This window comes from Trachurus trachurus, assembly GCF_905171665.1.
Source record: "Trachurus trachurus genome assembly, chromosome: 24".
Lineage (NCBI taxonomy): Eukaryota > Metazoa > Chordata > Actinopteri > Carangiformes > Carangidae > Trachurus > Trachurus trachurus.
Genome location: NC_139910.1, coordinates 15998653 through 16019597, shown reverse-complemented (window position 1 = coordinate 16019597; position 20945 = coordinate 15998653). Strand labels below are relative to the sequence as shown.

Sequence of the window (20945 nt, the reverse complement as noted above, 5' to 3'; positions counted from 1 at the left end):
TTTTGAAAAGACTCTCCTGTTTTTCCAATATAACCATACCATTAAATTAACATTTCTAAAATTGCAATGATTTCATTTCCATGTGCAGCTGCAATGTACTTTTTATAGAGTTTGATGCATCAAATGGTGAATCCATTTCTCATGGCATTAAGACAGTAACACTGGAAGCTTTTACTGAAATGGAAATGAGGGTGGGGTCAGGGTACTGGCTTCATAGATGACAGCTTTTTTGCTGTGAGAGGGAGATGAAGATGAAGATGAAGATGAAGAGGGTTTAAAGTCAGCCACAGCACGCAAGTGGTGCACTAAGTGATTAGGAGTCTGCCTCAGCCTCAATCCATTAAAGAGAGCTTGTCCTGTACATCTGTCATGTTCATGTAAATAACTGGATAGGAAAAACTGTTTTGGTTAACAGCCTGATCACATTAATCATGTAGGGTATCTAATGCATGTTATCATTTTCGTGTATTGGTGGTATTTATGCATGAATCTTTTCTATACTGAATCTGCAAATAATAGCCTGAAAAAACAACATTTGTTGATGCTTGCTGAATAAATCACAAAAAATATGTTTTTCCATCTAGTCCTGAAGTGTTTTAGTCATTAAAAACACTCATTCTATAGTCATACACTATTTCAAAATCTAATACCCAAATGGCAAAATGCAGGGAACCAATCATCAAAGTTTTAAATAAACAGACCTAAAATGTGGATGTTAAACGCGTTACTCCACGTATTTTGACGTGATCTACAACTGTCTGGGACTAATTGGGAAGATGAAAAAAGGAAGGAAGGAAACTTATAAAATAGAGCATTCTCAAAAATACAGTTTGTCCATAAGCTCCGCAGTGTGGTGGATGATGAGTCAGGATTGTGTCCGGAGGTGTCTGGTACACTGGGTATTTCCCAGAGATGCGATGGATAATATTGCGACAGTACACATTAAGTTAAAATCAACAGGTTTGAGTCAGGTTGATCTTTTGAATAAGATAAGAAAACATGACGTGTGTCACATATCATTCAACCAAGAAGATAAAGCTCATGTCAATGCACCAAATGTTCTCCTGAACACAAGTTGCTAAAAAGATAAATAAAACAGAGAAAAGCAGTTATTTCTGGTGCAAAAAACAGTTACATTGTTTTTACCTTGACTCCTGACGCCCACACACCAAGAACCGTGCATGAGTTTGGAAAAGATGCAAACCACAAACTGCTCTCCCTCTCCATTCATCATTTGGGCAGCTGTTAGAAACACAAGATTAAGTTTTAATGCAAAGACTTTCTGCAGGATTGGAAGAAACCAAAACAAACTTGATATATATGTTGAGATGGGACTCTGAACTTCCAAACAGATCAAACCAACTTCGAGCTTTAAACACTTTGTCTTTGCCACATTGTGAATCAGACCCTGATTTTCCATAACAGCAATGTTTCTACTTGTCTTTGTGTATCCTTGCACGTTCACAACTTGTTTCTCTAATGTTAAAAAGCAACTTTTTTGTAAAACAAATTAACATGCCCTGCATACTTGGTCTGAATATCCAGACGGGTGTATTTTTTTTTCACTGTGTCATTATCATGGCTTATTGTTCTTGGCAGGGACAATTCCCTCTTAAAGGCTTAAAGTGCCAAATGGGCCTGCACCATGTGTGTTGATGTACTGAGTGACATCTCTGGCTGCCTTTGTGCAGGCCCAGAGGAAGTCAGCTGAAAGTCTACACCTGGAAGGGGAAAACCAATGTCTTGTCTTGAACATCGATGGCCAAACACTCTCCGGTTTTATGAAATCTGTCTGCTTGTCGGTTCAGTTCTGCTTTATTATGTCTCCCCTAAAATTTGTCATCTATGTTAAGAGTGACTGTGACGCACTGCCTGCACCCCCCCTCCCTCTCCCCCTTCTCCCTTCCCTTTTCCCTCCCCTCCCCGACCTCCCCTCTTATGCGAGACATAAATCACAGCAGAACCAAATTAGAATCTAAAAAAAGGAACACAGTGGGGTATTTTTGTGAGCCTTTAATAACTCGGCTGCTTGTTCTAGATGGAACAGTTGAGATGGTATTGTGTAACAGCAAACTGCTTCAGATAAGTCAAATAATACAAAAAAACCTTAATAAAAGGTATTAAAATAATGCTAAAACATACTATTTTATTACATTTGGGGATAATACGCCAAAATCTACATTTGTGGATATTATATTGCAGCTCAGTTGTACTTGGGTAGGCTATTTTGTGAAAGATGTAGACCTTGGCACGATTTATTTGACTATACGATAACCGATGCATTCAGAACCCTAAATGTTACAACCAAAATTTGATTTAAATAAATACACAACTCATTATATTACAGAGCTTTTGGTCTTTTTAAGAGTATAACTGCACGTACCTATAAAGTGCAGGGTTTTAGTTTTCTTGCAGCAGTCCAGAGGGGTGTAGTTAGATCCGTCCACACTAGAGGGAAGCAGCAGGAAGAATGAGGATGAAGTTTTTTCTGGAAGTTTCTGGAGGCACCATCTGAAATACTTAGACATGATTTGGTGCACATGTGTTGTAGTTCTGTTTTTTTTCTCATTCAATGACAGCTTAATTAAGGTGCATTTGAGGAAAATAAAATAGGGTTTTAAAACAGCCAAAGCCACATGTGTGAATATTCTAAAAGATTTACTGCAACAAACTTCCTCTACCAGCTGAAATAATAAGATTTCAGCAGCTCGTCTCCTTCAAACATGTGTAACAGCTGTGATGAATCTGTGCAAAAGACATCTGAAGATAAAAGGACAAATGACAATGGGGCACTGAGTAAAAGGGTGCAATAAATGTATTTAAATGAATTCTTAACTGTAATAATAATAATATGGTTTTAAATTCCACTTTTTTCCTCAAGAAAAACAGGAACTGATGACTTATCTTTGTTTGGAAAAAAGGGAACAGGCAGCAATTTGATGTAAGAGGAACAATCTGACACTGCTGTCATACTATAGGACTTTAGTGAAATGGATAACATGCTTATTCTTTGGTTTTACAGTTATTTAACATGTTAGCCATCTTCTGAAAGCAATCAGGCACTAAACCACATCCTTCCTTGTACTTAAATAATCACAAGTAGTCTGATCTGAGGGAGGAACACATAACGGCATGTGCTCCAGAGGAAGGTAACCCAGTGCTACACAGCACCGATTTGGGGGTACAGGAATGAGAGGTCACTAGATAAACACAGGTGAACTAGATATTTCTGTTACAAAAAAAAGAAAAAAGAACCTGACCTCCTTGGACCTTTTAAACACTACAGATGAAAGCAGGGGTCACTGGAACAGGCTGATTTGTTTAAAGGCCCCACAAGCCAAACACATGGATGGATACTGTCACATTTAAGTATTCAAATTACCTGCCCCTATTGACCTTTGTCGGACTTGATTGTCACCACCACCACTACTACGACAATAATAATAATACATTTTGTCTATAACAACATCTATTGCACATCTGTCCGTCCTGGGTGAGGGATCCCTCTGTTGCTCACCCTGAGGTTTCTCCGATTTTTCCCTGTTAAAAGGGTTTTCTATGGAGTTTTTCCTCAGTCGATGTGAGGGTCTAAGGGCAGAGGATGTTGTTGTGATGCCATGTTAAGCCCTTTGAGACAAACTGTTTGTAAAAACGGGCTATACAAATAAAATTGCCTTGCCTTGCCATTTTATTTCATACTGTAGGCGCCTTTCTGTCACTCAAGGACACCTTGCAATGAATAAAAGAAAGCGCAAAATAAACAATAAAAACCACAAGAGGTAGGCTACACAAGATTAAAAACAGGTTCAAATCAGAGGGAAAGGGCAATCTGAAACCAGTGGTTTGTGAGAGTGAGTTTGTAGAGGGGACAGACAGTCAAATGAATGGAGGAGGATGTTGTAAGGGTGCGAGATGTATTATAGGTTATGACAATTTATAACCAGACTGATAACTTTAAGCCTTTTATTGTTGTCAATGGTTCAACTTTGTCACCTCCGCCTACTGCAGCTAAAGTGAGTGTGTTTATAGCCACTTATTTATTTATTGACTCGTTTGTGTCTGAAGGCGTGTGTTTCCCATGTTTGTCTGTCTGTCCCTCAGCTAAAAACTTTCCTCTCCTCCAGTCTGTGTATGTTTTTTTTTTTTCTCTTTTCTTTTTGGTTGCTAGGGGTGGAGCAAACAAACCTCTGTGTGTGTGTCTTCAGCAGCAGCACCTCCTCTTACATTATTTTCATCCATGCTTACGTCTGGGACAGCAGTTCCGCATTCCCCAGCCCTCACAGACAAGCTCGGTACTTAAACGGGCTGATGCAACGACTTCAGCTAGTCCCCTAAAACCGACATCCGACTCCTGACTCCCCGCCATTATTATTATTACTACTGCGGCTTTTTGGACGCACAACAGGTAAGTCCGACTGTCACACACCGAGCAGAGCAGTGCTGTTGTTTTCTATTGTATGCTAAGTTGTTAGCTTCACGTCGGCTTAGGCTTTAAATATTTGCATATTTTTAATACTTTTTTTTTTTACTCACCACGTTGTAGGGACTCACACCAACACGTTTGGTTTAACGAGTTTCAGTGCGGCATTTAGCGTCAATTAACGAGCTTCTTGTATCACTCCGCGGTTGTTTTAAAGTGTCCGACGTTTAAATTAGTTTTAAAGTTTTCCGTCAATTTGTTGCTGCTGCTGCTGCCACCAACGACCGTTAAGTTCGTTGTTGTTGCAAGTGTTGTAGCAACGGTCGCCTCTCGCGCCGGCTTGTTATTTACAGAGCCGCTTTACAGCTCTCAGACAGACACTTTACACCAGTCAGACAGTGTCGGAATCGAACCGGAGGTATTTATTTCATCTCGGGATTCTTCACGTCGGCGTTGCTAAACAGGAGAAGTGTCGGTTATAGCCTTGTGGAGACGGTTATGTAACGCCACACTCGCAGCACATCCATCGTGGGGCTTCCTATAAGCTAACGTCAGTGAGTGTGGTGCACGAGAGAGAGAACAAGGAGCTGCGCGAGCTTCTGCCGTTTCACACACAGGAGGGATCGTTCTGATTTACACTGGAACGTTCTGCATTAAAACTTGAACGTTCAGAATTAAACTGGACTCAACAGCTGTAGCATGCTGTCAATAAATCGACCTGTACGACTACAACAACATCCGCCTCAGTATAAATCTCAACTTCAAAGACCACACTCGTGCAACTGCCAGAGAGATAACACGCTGAGAGTGGCAGATTTGCAAAATCACTGATAGAAGATAATAATAATAATGATAATAATAATAATAAAGGATGGATTCAAGACATAGCAATGATTTGGACTGCTGCTAAAGGCTTAAGTTTATTTATTTATTTATGTAAATCATGGATTCATGTTTTTTTGGGGGGATCAATCAACTAATATTTTATCCTAAAAACTGCATTCCAGAGCTTAAGGTTATAGTTTTCATTTTGAAAAAACAAAAACAAAAGAAGTATCAAATACTCACATTTATTTGTGAAACAGGAACCAGTGAATGTTTGGTACTTCTGCTTAATAATCAATAAATTAATGAACTGTCAACAGTTTTTGGATCATTTCCTCTCCATCAATCAACTGACTAATGTTTCAGCTCTAATACCAACAATAATACTTCTTCTGTGACTAACAATATTTTATGTTATTACCTCCCTATAGCGTCCAAACCCAGTTGCATCATTGACAGAAGACGACTGACAAGTTTTCTCTGAGTAAGTATAAGTACTGTATGCATGTAAAGCAGTTTTAGAATTAAGTAAGCAGGGAGGCTGGAGTATCACCTCCTGCTGCACTTAAAAAAAATCTTTTCTTGGCATTAGCTAGTTCATTTTGAAACATAAGCGATGTAAATGAAGTGTGAAGTGTATTTGGCAGCATGTTAGTGCTGCAAGAATGTGCACTCCGATTGGCTTATATCTGTAGTCTTTGCTTTGGCCCATGATATTTCTCATGCTCAGTATGTTTAACTGCATTTTTATAGATACTGGATTAAGGAACCTCTTTGTTTCTGTGTGTGTGTGTGTGTGTGTGTGTGTGTGTGTGTGTGTGTGTGTGTGTGTGTGTGTGTGTGTGTGTGTGTGCACGCCGGCCTCCCATGTGAATTTGCATACTACCAGATAAATGGACACCAGTACAGTACACGGTGTCGTTGTCACAGCAATGGTTTGTTTCAGCCGCGTTGTTGTGATGAGCCAGTAAATATCACTTCGGGGTCTTTTAAAAGATTTACACTTTACTGTGTAACAGTAACTCTATCTAGCCCACAGATAGGTCCAGTTATCTGACCTTGTTGACCCGGAGGTTTAAGGCCAATCATGGAATGGGAACTATGACTGGCAGAGGTGGATCGTGTGTGTGTGTGTGTTTGTGACTTGCAAGTTCATGGGTTCAGTGTTTTCCTATATAGTGAGGGCACGCTGCTCAGCTGGTGCAGTGCTTGCCCATGCAGCAGCGTGCCACACGGGGGAAACTATTTGTGTGTTCTTTATATATGCGTTTCCTCTGTGTCTTGATCTGTGTTTGCGTGTGTCTAAGCGAACAAGCGTGTGTTGCAGAGGGTTTAAATGCCCCAGCGCCTGCCCGGGCACATCCGTAGGATGGTTTCCGCATAAATGGAACGCTGCAGTGGATTAATGGGGAAGGGCTGGCGAGCCGACAAGCAGTGCAGGGCCGACAGGGCTGTGAGGCTGGACGTGGGCGCACAGGGTTTATTTTAAGTAGAAATGCCTTCCAGTGCGTCTCCGGAGAGCTGAAATTGCCAAGCTGCACCCCACTACACTGAATAGACAGCAGACGCATTGCAGGCGAGCAAGCCAACTATGCAACAGCCAGGCTCAATGATACTAATACTAATGCTGGGGGGAGCAGCTATTCACTGCTGTGGGTATCACATTATCAGTATCACATTGTAGTTCCCATAAGCCTTTCCACATGGTTTGTAAAAACAGTGTGTCAAGACAGACTAGATGTACACGGTGGAAGCAAACACCCAAATGTCCAAAGGTGTAAGTGAGAGAAGAGCCATGACAGCCTGTTTTTTTTTTTGTAAGAAGAAAAGCGCACAGTAACAGCTCCCTCCTAAAAGGGCTACAGATACTTTATGAATTCCAGATTTCTTGCGGACCTGAAGCCTGTTTTCTCTGTTGACACAGAAAACAGTGTTGTCACTAAATGTCGACCTAAGCGCTGACCTTTCCCTCACAGCCTCCGAGAACAACAGAGTGATTGAACACATTGTACAGTGTGTAGACACTGGGGCTTGTTTGATCAGAGCAAGCGTCTGCTTGACGTAGGACAGATGAGGAAATATCAGAGTGCAAAGTATGAAACAGCATTAAAGTGACAACCACACGTTACATAATAACGGCGATTGCTTCAGCAAGGGGCATTAAATCTAATTTTCTGTGCACGGTTGACCAATTTTTTTCATTGTCAGGGATTGCACATACAGTACCATGCCTCGGATTTGTCATAGACGCGAACCCCATACATTTGAAATAGCCTTTGTCTGCATTCTGCATTTTGATTCATTTAATCCATGTCTGAGACAAGCCAAAGCTCTGCGCCCTGCAAGGTCTAATCCTGACTTACAATGTGGAGAAAAATAGTAACATTATAATAATTCAACCAGGACCACCCAGATGCAGAATATAGTTGTGTGACTGTCTGAATGGCATGAAGCAAGCCAAGTGGGAATCCAGCCAATGATCACATAGTAATGTTTGCATGAAGGCAGCCACAGTCCTCATGCTTTGTGCATATCTGCAGGTGCTTCGTGTTTGAATTTGCCTGAAAAATGTCTCATTCTTGTGCTGAAGTCAACAATAAAATGTAATCGTTCAACTTCCCGCTCTCTTGTGTAATTTCCTTGCGAACAAAAGATAACCCCAGCATGCACTGCACTCCAGCTTTTTGCTCACTGCTGCCGCATCCAGACAGCGATTGTGAGCAGAAAACGAAGCTTGAACATCACCATCATCGACAATATTGTGAGGTTAAATGTTCCTAATTGTGTTGAATTGCTGTGTGAAGGTTTTGCTATTTTCACAAGAGGAATTTAAAAAAAAGAAGAAAAAGTCTCCCTCGGTGTATGGGAGATGTTGAAAACCATAAGAACAGCCAAAAGAGAAATGAAAGCTGAAATGAACAGAGATCCCATTTTCTGTTGTGATAATCACTTCCACTCCCACATACGATCACTCTTGAGTTTGATGGCCAGAGATGACCGCAGCATGATCCAAACAACAGCCTTTATCATCACGGTGGCTCCTCTCTGCCCCTCCCCGTGTCCTGTCTTGTCCCTCCAATGAAAATATAATGAGAGGTCGGAAGAATGTTGATATTGTATATTTGGACTGTCCTGTCCTCAAGGAAAGTTGGTGCCAACATCCCTGGTTTCCTCTGAGAATTGCGAAAGGGCTGTAACTCAACACACGGCCTGACTGAATGCAGACGGTAATGATGATCGCTGAGACCTTGGCCAGAGATTGAGAGAGTGTGCCTTGGCCCGAGCCTCCCTGCACATTGTTCACTTTCAGCGCTCGTGTAGAGGCTGGAGCTGTAGAAGCTATTTGCAAGAGTTTTGCAAGATGCTGGTGTGTGGGCTGTGCGATGTCTTATTAGTCCAAAATTAGACTTAAATGAAGTACACTGACAAAAAGCGGTCAAATAGCATCTTGGAAAGTGTGCAAGTCTTTCCCGTAACACTATGATCCAGTGATTTAAAAGTTGAGCAGTCTTGGCATCACAAAAATTTCTACTTTTAAGACTTAGGGAAAGATAAATTGGCCAACAAATACTTCTGACTCCTGCTTTCAGTCACCAAAACTACTGTGCTGGTCAAATTTATAGCTGTAAGTGGTCTCCTTCTTAAAAAGCAACAGTATATAAAGATAATGAGTAGCCTTTGAAATGCCCCTGTAACCCCCCCACCCCCGCCCCCTCCCATACCTCTCCATCACCGTCTCTATAGGGGTTGAGAATAATAGGGCCTCCAGTCGTGCTGCTGGCGTTTGGTAAGGGGCTGAATTCCTCAGCACAGCTAATTGCTCTCAGGAATGACTCAGGAAATGGACACATTTGGTCGAGCTGAGGACAGATACAGTATGTGAGCGAAGAAACCGGCGGATTGTGCATATGTGTGTGTGTATATATAGGCTACACTGACATGCTGGCATGTTCACGTATAGGAACCGTCACTCTCTTGACACGCTCTCTTCACAAACACCTCCAGCTATCCACAGCTCACATGCCGTTAGATTAGTTTTGGGCCGACGCCAGAACCTGCGTAGAGCACGGTCCTATATTTCATAAGTAATACATGACATTTCGGCTCCCCGCCCTTGGCTTCAGCCCGTCTCCTCTCAGTTTGCCCTGAGAGGTTGCGGTGCCCACACTGCTTCTGGGTTGTGTAGGTGTCTTTGTTTGAGGCCAGTGTGGGCCTAAAAGCTGTGGCACTGGCTTTTCTGCTCGACTGCAAAAGCACAGTTACCGCGTTGCATCATCAAACGCTGACCACTAATCCTCCGCCACAGGCTGCTGCTGACAGAAAAAAAAGGAGCAAAATACCCCTGTTTTGAAAAAAAGAAATGTAAAAAATCATTTTGACTCATGCATTTGAGTATAATTACACCCTGCGACGCATGCATCAGCAAACTTTCCCCTGTGTTGTAGAGATGAGACCTCTTCGGGGTTTCATGTCTCGAGGCTTGACGGGGTGTCGAATTTGCAAGGGGGATTTTCAGTCACTTGTGTGGCAGGTTGAAAGCAACGGAACAGATTAAACATAAAACCAACTTTCTACTCAACTTTAAAGTCAGGCTTTATTTACCGGCGAGGCACAGTGAGAGTCTGTTATGTCAGTTTACAATGAGACTATAAATTGTCTTGAATGGTGTGTAACTCGCTTATGTCTCGTAATTGTTAGGCATCTTGCTTCACACATGATTTCACCTTTGTGTCGGAGGCTGCTGGCTGGCAAAACCACCTCTGTGGTTTTTTTGATTTATGGGATCTGATGTCATGCAGACAAATATGAGGTTTATATATGTTTATGTGCAGAAGAGTATTACTGTGTGTGTGTGTGTGTGTCTGTGGCGAGGTCTGGCCTCAGCTGCATGTTTCAACAAGCCATAGTGAGGAATGGGGGCTTTCCTTGCAATATGTCTGACTGAGCAGGGTTCAGTTACAATGTACTGAGTACGAGCCAGTCTAATAGACATAAAATAAGATTATTCCTGAACAAACTTATTTTTTCAGCGTCACTTTCCATTGAAAAATCGTGTTTCTCCAGGATGGAGCCTAATCCGAGTCTGTAAACCAGTCCTGGGTGTCTGGCCAGCTTGGATATTGGACTCCATTTTGGCTCTGAAAGCGATTCGCTCAGTCATTCCTAATGGGCGCTTCAGTTCCTGTGGCTGTTTTCTCGGCCCAGGGGTTAGTTTGGATTGCATCTTTTGAATTCCAGCGCCGTTATTGGTCAGCAATGAGCGAAATATGAAAAAATATGGCACACTCTGTTGTCACGTGTCGCAGGACGGGGGGGGGGGGGGGGGGGGGGGGCTTTCGCTCCTGTTGGACAGATTTCTGGATAGATTTAGTAAAACATACAGATGTTTGGACACACGGAGGCACATTCTTGTAAGTCTGCACAGGCCACTTGCTCTGTCAAAAGACTTCATAATAAATGCAGCAGTTCAGTCACCTCCAGTCCAACAATTTACACTATTGTCTGGCTATTTTTTAACAGCCTCCGCTCTCACTCACCCCTGGATCAGCTGCCATATGGTTTGCCTTGTTCTTAGCCTTTACACAGAATGAGAAGGCCTTGGCACCTTTCATTCCTCTATGCCCCTCGGGAGTTTCAGAGAGAGAGGGAATTTTGTCTGCGAGAGATTTTTACCAGGGCTGTCTTGTTCTTTTCCTCTCCAGCAAAAACAACAGGCCGCTGCCAAGTGCAGTGTAAATGGGAGTATACATACAGTGGGAGAGAGGGAGCGAGGGAGTGAGGAAAGGGAGAGAAAGAGGGGGAGAGGGAGGGGGCAGTTAGGATTTAAATAATAAAATGCCTCATTGGACACTGGCTCCACACACCAACTTGTCCTTGGAGCAAATAAATCATGCAAACTGGAGGTGGAACAGCTCAGGAGTAGTAGGGATATTAAGTAAAAGACTTTTGGCTACGGATGCACTGTTTCTCCCTTTAGATGTAAAACAATATCCATAGTTTCATTAATACAGGAAGGTTAAATGCTGCATGTAACAACCTTCCCCCCCAAAAAATATGTGAGAACAACAGTTTGTGGTTGTATATGTGCTTTAGATTTTATTTGCTTGACTGTTTTGCATCATATTTGCTACCTGTCACTTCAGGTTGTTAAACTAATGGGTGAAATGGAAACAATACGGTGTGGACGTTGAGAATAATGATCTATATATCTCTAAAGCCACACCAGTTCGCAGAGAAATGTCAGGACTACTGCTCAGAAGTGACTTCTTTTTGCCACAAGTGAGCAGGTTTGGTGGCTGCCATGCATGACAGCAAACCCCGGCCCAACTGTAAAAACACTCTGAGACCAGCCCAAGAGCAGGGTGGAGTACATTAGAATAGAGTTACATAACCCTGGTTTTTTCATTACCTCCTCTATGGCTTTGTAATAGTTCAAATCTTTCACCTCTGCAAAAAAAAAAAAAAGAGAAAGCAAAGAAAGGAAAACTTGGTATAACTTACAATACTCTGAGCCCCGTCGCCTGGTCAGCCACCAGCGAAGTCAGCTGTTTTTTTCGCAGCACCTCACAATACACTTCTTTGTTGGTTCCATATGAGAGGGGCTTTGTTCGGTTTGTGCCCAACCTGTAGAGGTTCAGGTTTGGCCAAATACTCTGGAGGCAAATGTGAATTAAGCTGTTAAAGCAGAAGTCACACTGATATCATCAATCTCTTTAAAACTCCTCATAGCTTTGGCCGGTAATCCTAGCTGACCCCCTGTCACCGCGCCAAACTTACTGAAGTATCAGTTGTTCAGTTGTATCAGTCATGCAGAAGTTTGGTCCAAAACAGATTTGATCTATGCAGAGATTGTGTCTCTATAAACAGTGTTCGCCTCCATTATTCAAACTGTTCCCATTTATCTACTGGATATTTTTCATTTTATGATGTATTTCTATTTATTTTCTACACAAAATACTGGACAGTAAAGGAAACAATTTCTTGTCAGACTTCTCTAAAATTCTCTCTTCTCAGTCTGCGTCTCCTCAAGAGATTGCAGGGATGGGCAGGGTAGAGGCGGCTCATGTTACACTGTTCCCATCTGTAACATTTGTTTTTTATTTGGCCATCAGAAGTTTTCCAACTCTTGGTCTTACAGTAATTAGAGAGACGTCTTAATTCTCCAGCCACTTCCTTTAGGCCCGCACAAGTTCTCCTTTTTCCTCCTCTCTGCCCCTCATTCCTCCCTGATTACATTAAAAAGTGCTGCGGTCAAACCCTCTAAACTACCCAAAATTGTTGAAAGAGGGTGGCGGTGGAATGTATGAGTGTTACCCGCTCTGTTTTGACACAAATGCTTTTGATATCCTTTGAGTCCTCTTTACGAGAACCGAAATGAACATTCAAGATGAAAAACCCACTGGTGGGTTAATGGTCGGGAGTGTAAGAGTAGAAGATAGTCCTCTGTTTGTGTGATCAGACCCCGGGGGGTTCATGACATTCTCTTTGCATGTGAAGCTACAGAGATGAGTGTGTGGCTGCTGACAGTGTTCAGTTTGTTTTCTCACCGGCTGCTGACTAAGAAGATAACACAGCTGTCAAAGCTGTCAACGTATGAATGCATTCTTGGAAATGGCAACATGTAGTTAGAAAAATGTTTGATGCCGAAGATGGTTAATTTTTTTTTTTTTTTTCTGAAGCGGTGCCAATCCTGAAAGATCATAGTAGAGATAAAAGAAAAGATCCGATGACTGCAGTTTGTTACAGGGAGAAGGAAATAATTACATGGATCATATACACATTTTGGACTTGAGCGACTCAGGGATATCCTTTTCTTTCTTTCAACGGCTTTCTATCACATTTTGCAGAATGAAATGGCCATTAAATGGTTATTTTAGGAAAGAGGGCAATAAAAACTAGAGGATTTAAAAGGGGTGTGTCCACTTTTGCTTTCCAGTATACTAAAAAAAAGTTAAATTTTCATCATCAGCAAGTTCTTTTTTTGGCTTCTTTCTCTTGTCCTAATTGCTTCTGCTCTTCCTGTTTTCTCTCTCTCCCTACAGCGGCGGTGGTGGCCGGGTCGGACATGATGCCGGGACAGATACCTGACCCTTCGCTGGCGGCGGGCTCTCTGCCCAGCCTGGGCCCGCTGGCGGGCATCTCGGCCACCACACTCACTGATCAACTCAAGCTGGCTGACTTCCGCCAGCTGGGCTCCATGTTGTCCCCGCTGCATTTCCTGGGGAGGCTGGGGAAGAGGCCGCTCGCCATCAAGACAGAGGTGAGGGGGAAGAGAAAAGAGGAGAAAAAGGGGAAATGGTGCATGAGTAGGGTGTGTGAAACATGCTTATCAGGCCAAAGGGCAGAAACAAGAAGGATGGTATCAGTTTGAGGATGTTTCAAAGGCCCCACCTCATGAACCAAATGATTAATTTGGGTATTACCAAGGCATTTGGCTTCATGTTTGTAATCTGATGTAACTGAAGGAGCTGCAGATAACAACTGAAGAGATGTTATTTGCTAGTGTGAGTTGCTCAGCAACTGGAATTATTTGTTTGATGCAATAAATGTTTTCACTTGATGACAGAAAATGCATGAAATCATAAAAAGTTACATATTGACAAATTGGCCTGAGCTGGTTTAGGACACTGTATTTTCCTTTATTTCTCAGTAAAATGCTTGATTTAAATTGCATGCAGTATGCACTTGTTATACTATGATGTGATAGTATGAGTATAAAGATTTTGCTCCCTCTTGTGCTTTAAACAAGAATTACTAAAGAGGTTGTGGTGTAGTGATAACTACTCTGGGGTGTAGGTTTATATAATGTGTTTCATAATTATCAGAATCATATAAAACAGCCACATGATATTTATGTCTTATACTATCGATGCTTTGTGTTTGCAGATGGATGAAGACGAAGAAAGGAGGAAACGGAGACGAGAGAAAAACAAAGTAGCAGCAGCACGATGCCGAAACAAAAAGAAGGAACGGACCGACTTCCTTCAAAGGGTGAGTTCATGACACAGCACTGCATACTAATGAGCAGAAGAAGAGCAGCTAAGGGCAGTAGCCAAGAGTAGCCTGGTTTAAAATGACCTGAGCAGTTGATCTAAGTTCAAGCCCATTCTGAGCCAACACAATCAGGCTAATTCAAGCCTGGTTTAAACAATCTGGATTACTGCACACAAGCTGAATTTAAAGTCATGATGGTCATAACTAAAATGAACCAACCTAAATCGATCCAAGAACTTTGAAGTACTATTTATTTGCTCTGTAGGGTCTGATAATGAAATGTTTCCATTCAGGAATCGGAGCGTCTGGAGATGGTGAACTCAGACCTTAAGGCCCAGATCGAGGAGCTCCGTATGGAGAGGCAGCAGCTAATGGTGATGCTCAATCTCCACCGGCCCACGTGCATCGTCAGAACAGACAGCGTCAAAACACCAGAAAGCGAGGCCAACCCTCTGCTGGAGCAGCTGTCCACTGACACCAAGTGAAACCAGGAGAAACAGGGACACCGCATCCCTGAAGCCCAACCTTGCACCACAGTGGCAGCCATTACAATGAAAATATAACTGGCAATAACATTTCTAAATAAGCACTTGAGCTCCAAGCTGGAGACTTTCGGAGACTCTGCCCAAGGACCTGAGGTTGTGGGGCGTCCTCAGTACTGTTACATGAGCTGGCTCTGTCCATTGGAAGACTGGAAATACCCAGTTTCATCTCTGCATTAAGAGTTGTTGTCAACACTTAATGCGCTGTGCCTAGTTGTTACTTCAACCACCTCTACGTAAAGGGACCAATGTAAACTGTAGAGTACGACTGGAAACAACGCCGAGGAAACACACTAATAATGAATATGGTGCTCTGTTACAAAAGCCCTGAGTTAACTGTGTGGCATTGTTTCAGTGCAGAGGCCCACAAAGGCTTAGTGTCCTGCAGTTTTCCTTTGTATGCTAGTTGAATATACAGGTGTAGAGTTTTTAGGATATAATACTCAATACAAGTACACCAAACTGAGTAGAGTTTTTTTTTGTTTTGTTTTTGTAATGTTGATTTCTATACCCTGCCTTGACGATGGCAGATACCGGTTGATCCGATTTGTGGTGACGCTGGCGTCATGAAAAGCACATATACACAAAAATGTTTACACCCTTGTTTTTGTACTTGTTGTCTGTCCATTATTGTACTTGTTTTATACTGCTTTGTATACATAAACATATATGAAATGCTTGTTAATCACTTGATGTGATTTGTCTCTTCAGTCTTTCCAGTCTGTCTGTCATGTTGCGCTGTCAAACAGCTGTGAAAACAAGCAGAAATCTTTTTCAGCTGAGCAGTATTTCAATGTCTGTTCTGGGCCTGTATCTGCTATGTATGACTCTGTTACCCTGAATAGATTAAATTTTATTTTCTAACTACAAGAAAGATCATGCTTTTTTTCCTCCACTGAAATTAATTAAAGTGATTTTATTTGTTCCAGTCATGACACCAGAAGTACCAAATGACAGAAGTTGTGTAATCATGTTTTCAAACAGCTGAGGCATGTTGCCAAAGTCAGGGATTTACTTCAGTTTGCAAAACTCAGAAAAGGTCATTCATGCTTTTATTTCTTTCAGGCTCCCTTTGTTCAGCACTCAGCAGGGGAAATGTCTCCCATCTATGGAGCTACTGAGTTTTTGACAGGATAGATTTTAAGATATTTCAATAACTACTTTAATGCCACCAAACAGTTTCCTCCGATTATCATGAAACTATAACTTCATTGTAATTGTACTTCCCTTTATGAGTCACATCTTTTGTTTTTACTCGATATGTTAAAAAATTTTGTTCTGTTTCCTCCTGACTTTTGGTAGTCAGCTTTTTACTGAAGGAAGGGCATTTAAGATCCCCACTTCCCTCCTCACACTGACAGACATTTACTTATGGATGGCAAGAACAATTTACCATTATGGGCCCCCTTTTTTTTTTTTTTTTTCATTTCTCACACTCATATTTTCTCCCTGGATGGGGTAAAAACACACTCAGGCAGTCTGATTAACACATTAATAATTATGGGCTTATAGAAACCTGAGCCATTCTAATATTCCTGACAGCAACATAGGGTGGACTAAATAAAAATAGTTTTTTAAAAGAGTAATATAAAATGGAGTGAAATAGACACATAAGAGTAATAAAGCATGTGGGTTGAGTGTGGTGTGTGAAGGCATCACTGACCTGTATCTACCAGCTTTGCCGTAGATACAGTGTGGTGTATGGAAGTATTCATGGTCAACAGCGCCACCTACTGGCCATTTTTGTGAACTGTATTGTACTGTACTCGACTTGATAAATCAAATTGTCCTCACAGGACTGTAAAAGTCATGGATGTATTATATTCATCCATGGTAAAAGTGTAACGATTCGTGTGTCAGGAAATTTAGGAAGGGAAAAACGTAATATCGTATTTACGTACAGCTTTACGTATTGACGCATTTACGTCGACGATTCCAGTGCCAAGCAACTGCATTCTGTTTTTGCGCGGTTAACGGTCATTTATTAATTGATTTATTTTGTCATTTTTACACGGTCACAGAACTGGCTTAGGTAGGCTGTCGTCTTCTTTTACCTTCAACTGTGGAGGTAATTTTACATTCCTGCTAAACGAAGAACTTTAAACTTTTAAATGAGATTTATTTTGGTCCAAATCAAAGGTTACAACATCCGTAGGGACGTTGGGTTGTTCTAACGTAACGTAACTTAGCCCGGAAACCTCATTCACCCTCAGTGTGTGTCTGTCCAGTCTCATACTAGTGTAGGCAATGCCCTCAGCTTTTCATGTTCACACTGCAGTAGGCTATGCTAACTGAAACACTCACCTGTCTCGCTCAGGACTTTGTGCAGGTGTGTTGAAAGAGCTAGGTCTCTAGCTTCTTGTGCGATGATGATGATGGATCAGTTTGAAGAAGTAGAAGCAGTCCAGCAGCCATCTGATCAATCAGCAGCAGTCCAGGAGGGACAGACCCAGGGCCAAGAGCAGGGCAATGGTGAAGACTATGACACTGATCTGGAAACAGACGGTAGGTTAACATGGTCATTCAGTCCAGTAATGATGGATATCCCCTCACCTTCTCAGGGTTTGTCTTTAAAAGCATTGATATAAGTTACCTCCAAAATATCAATAGGTTCATGATAACTTGGTAACTCTAGGCCACATCGTCAAGACTGGTTTTCAATTTCACACTTACATGTACTTTTATATAATTAAATTCCATTCCATGTGGTGTTTACAAGCCAACGAGCAGAAGCCCTGTCTCACTAATGCTGTCCTACTACTCCTTTTTCACTCCAGATGCCACAAATAAGAGAAAGAATTTACCATGTGCAGACATTTACCTGCAGGCCTGCCAGCGGTTAAGAACCACTCCTATTTTCTCCTTCATCCGTCATTTGAATGAAGCCACCGTCAACCTGAACCACTATGGTGTGGGACCTTTGGGCGCCAAAGCTCTGGCCATAGCTCTGCAGGTATGGATGGCCATTCATTCCTCAAATGTGTACAATGATCAGCAAATCCAATGGTTGAGATGTAGAGAGAAATGGTATTTGATATTTACTTCTCCAATGTCAAAAATTTCATTGATTCAGAGTAACCAAGATATCATTAACCTGGAGCTGGAGGACTGCCAGCTGAAGGCACAGGGGGCACGCTATCTGATGGAGATGCTTCAGTCAAATATCACCATCCAGAATCTGGTAACCGTTCTTAATCTATCACATCAGCCCTGGAAGAAATGTCTGTTTACAAGTTTAATACATGGACGCACTTATTATTATTCTTTTTTTTCTTTCTTTTTTAAACATCTATGTATATCACATGTTTTTATCCCAAAAATGACTTAATGTCTTAACTTCAGAATCTTTCCAACAACCAACTGTGCCTAAAAGGAGCGGACGCCGTCTCCAAAATGCTGTCAGACAATTATTACATCAAATCCCTCAAACTCTCAGGTGTCTTTGACCTCTCAAGATTAAAAAAAAAAGCAAATCACTGTAATAAAGTAGAATTTAAGAGTGCTCTAAGTGAACTTTCTGGACTAGTACCTCAATTATTTTCCCTTTATTCCCCCTAGGAAATTATTTTGACGATTCTGCTGCTAAATACTTTGCTGATGCTTTAAAGGTCAGTCTGACCCACTGTATTTATTTGAGCGTCTACATATTTCTCATGTTCATATCAGAATCAAATGGCTGTCATATGTAATTGCACATTAACGTTTTCTGTGTTCTCTTACAGGGTGACTATGTGATCAAAGAACTGGACCTCAGTCACAACAGCTTTGGTAACACAGGAGGAGAACACCTTGGCCAGATGTTGGGTACTGCAGTTCATCTGTTTTGTTTTTTCATTGCAGATACTAATTGAATGAATATACAAAGACTTAATCTTATTAATTCAAAAGTAATCACAGATATTGCCCGTACCTCCAGAAAGCTAAGCAGAAATATACAAAGCCTAGTTTTGTAACGATAACACTAATTCCCACTAAACATTACTTTTCCAGTTGTACATTTACAGTATGTATATAAACAGAATATATGTGTGAGGAGTACTGCAAAAACACCAACACCAAATTTGTTTTCTTTCTCTCTAAGCCACAAATGTAGGTATTGAGGTCCTAAACCTGAGCTGGACTGGTATTCGCATGAATGGTGCAGTGGCTTTGAGTGCTGGGCTCAAGGTAACAAAACAACACACTGGCACACAAACCTGCAGCGTGTGTTTAACAGTCTGTTTCCTATCAAATTGGTGCATCACTCACATTTTTCATACCTCAGGTAAACTCGACTGTGAAGGAGCTGAACCTGTCCGGTAATGGTTTTGGCCACGTGGAGGTAGGGCCACTTGGTCAAGCGCTGAAACAAAACAAAGCTCTGGAGCTGCTGAATCTCAGCTGTAACCGTATATACGACGAGGATGTGCCGCTGCTTTGTCAGGGTCTGGCCATCAATGACACCCTCAGGGTCCTAAAGGTGAGGGGACAGCTGGTATTTTATGTTGCAAGTTTCATCATTATGTTGATCGCAGACTGTGCAAAACATGAAGGTTTTTTCTGGGTGTATATATTTGTTCCAGCTCTCCCACAACCCCATCACAGAAGTTGGAGCTCTGACGCTGCTCCGAACGCTTAAAAATAACACAAAATCAGCAGTGGTGGAGATTGATATTTCTGTGAGTGCAGTAAAATAGTGTAAATAATATAAAAACAAAGCATTATTTTAAGTTATGAAGGTGCCTGTGTATGTATGAGTGCAGACAGTGTATGTGTGTGAGGCCTTTGTGGAGCTGCTGGAGGAAGTCGTTCAGAGGTGTCCTGCTATGAACGTCTGCTACAAGGTCATGCGCTCTGTCACCAGGAACTTATCCGCCCTGCAGATCTTTCAGGTCGGTGGTCTGTAGGAGAGAAATTTGTGGTTGAGTTGGATATGAACAAAATAATTCAGTTATAAAGCTGATGATCAGAAAAAAGAAACTGAAATGTTTCCTAAACTGAAACATGGTCTCTTATAGAAATTCTTAGGAGAGCGAAACGAGAGCATCATGGATTTCTTCCAGGCTTTGGATAAAGAGGGAACCATGAAGGTCTCGACTGCTGCCTTCAGGAAAGCTGTAAAGGTCAGGCTGACTGTTTTTCACACTGCAATGAACAGCATTTACTAAGAAACCAACTGTTCATCTAAGTAACAGTCGGCTGATATGCAATTGTGTGGAGTGTAATGGAGAAAAATGAAGTTTTTTCTGCATACAGGCAGCCAACATACCCCTGGATCAGCGACAGCTTAATTGGTTGGTAAAAAAGTTTGACCAGAAGAGCACAGCCACCATAAAGTACAGGTAAACTTTGAACTAGCATATGTAGGATAATTATAACATATAGCCGATATCCAATATTAACCATGCAAACAAATTATTATTAATTCTTTTGCAGGGCATTAAAGTTAAGTTTGGATTGTAGGAAACTGTAGTTTAGACAAAATAATCTAAACTCAAGACCCATCTCACTGTCTTAGTCAGTGCAGCTTCGTTGTTATGGAGATGTTCTTCTTAGGGTCAAATGAACTACAGTCAAATTACCTTTAAACATTTTTAGAAATTGTGTTGAAGTTCAGATAAATGTCAGATATATTGTATCTCTTTGTTGCAGTGATTTTGCTGAGCTGTCATAGATCCAGACTGACAGGATCCAGGACACACGAGACACTGTCAAGTAATAATATGACATAAATATGATTTTGCAAAACCAGAATATGCTGCATTTTGTTAAACAGCACAATTTTTAAAAAAAATAGTTTTTATGGGGAGGAACTGACATCACAGACCTTGTGGCATTGTGAACAGGTGTTCGGTGTCACCTTACAGCAGCTTCCTGTGACATCAGTGGCTCCCCGGCTCTTCTTCTCCCGCTGTAGTTCTTACCTCAGCCCAATTCTGTCCAGTGTGAATAGTTGAACCTCTGACACCAACCAGCTGCACCCACCTCAGCACTGCCAACTGGGTCTGCAGCTGGGCCACGGGGGTTTTGCGCCTCATTCTCCCCCATCCAAAAATAATCTTCTGGTATGACAACAGAACAAGAGGAGGAAGAAAAAGAGCTGGCACCCATATCAAAGGACCGAGAGGAGAGAAAGAATAGGGCCAGATGCAAGCTAGTTGTTTCGCCACATCGGTTAGCTTTGA

General features: G+C 41.7%; 2 protein-coding genes across 5 annotated transcripts; both read left to right on the top strand.

Moving 5' to 3' along the window:
* Positions 1-4223: 4223 nt before the first annotated feature.
* jdp2b (Jun dimerization protein 2b) lies at positions 4224-15466 on the top strand. Of its 4 annotated transcripts, XM_084000522.1 has the most exons (6): positions 4224-4405; positions 5677-5729; positions 8389-8472; positions 13288-13505; positions 14132-14236; positions 14533-15466. In XM_084000522.1, the coding sequence occupies exons 4-6, from the start codon at positions 13311-13313 to the stop codon at positions 14722-14724; spliced, it is 492 nt and encodes a 163-aa protein (XP_083856648.1). In that variant the 5' UTR covers positions 4224-4405; positions 5677-5729; positions 8389-8472; positions 13288-13310; the 3' UTR covers positions 14725-15466. The 4 variants fall into 4 exon arrangements, with proteins under 4 accessions (XP_083856648.1, XP_083856647.1, XP_083856646.1 ...); XM_084000521.1 differs by lacking the exon at positions 8389-8472 and having other exon boundaries at positions 4226-4405; XM_084000520.1 differs by having other exon boundaries at positions 4226-4405; positions 5677-13505.
* Positions 15467-17150: 1684 nt separating this feature from the next.
* Positions 17151-20106, top strand: LOC311007179 (uncharacterized protein; the record flags this gene model as incomplete). The annotated part of the gene is made up of 12 exons (XM_084000267.1): positions 17151-17286; positions 17559-17734; positions 17855-17962; positions 18124-18217; positions 18340-18389; positions 18504-18585; positions 18863-18948; positions 19046-19240; positions 19344-19439; positions 19524-19652; positions 19779-19883; positions 20017-20106. The coding sequence occupies 12 exons, from the start codon at positions 17151-17153 to the stop codon at positions 20104-20106; spliced, it is 1347 nt and encodes a 448-aa protein (XP_083856393.1).
* Between the last annotated feature and the right edge of the window lie 839 nt (positions 20107-20945).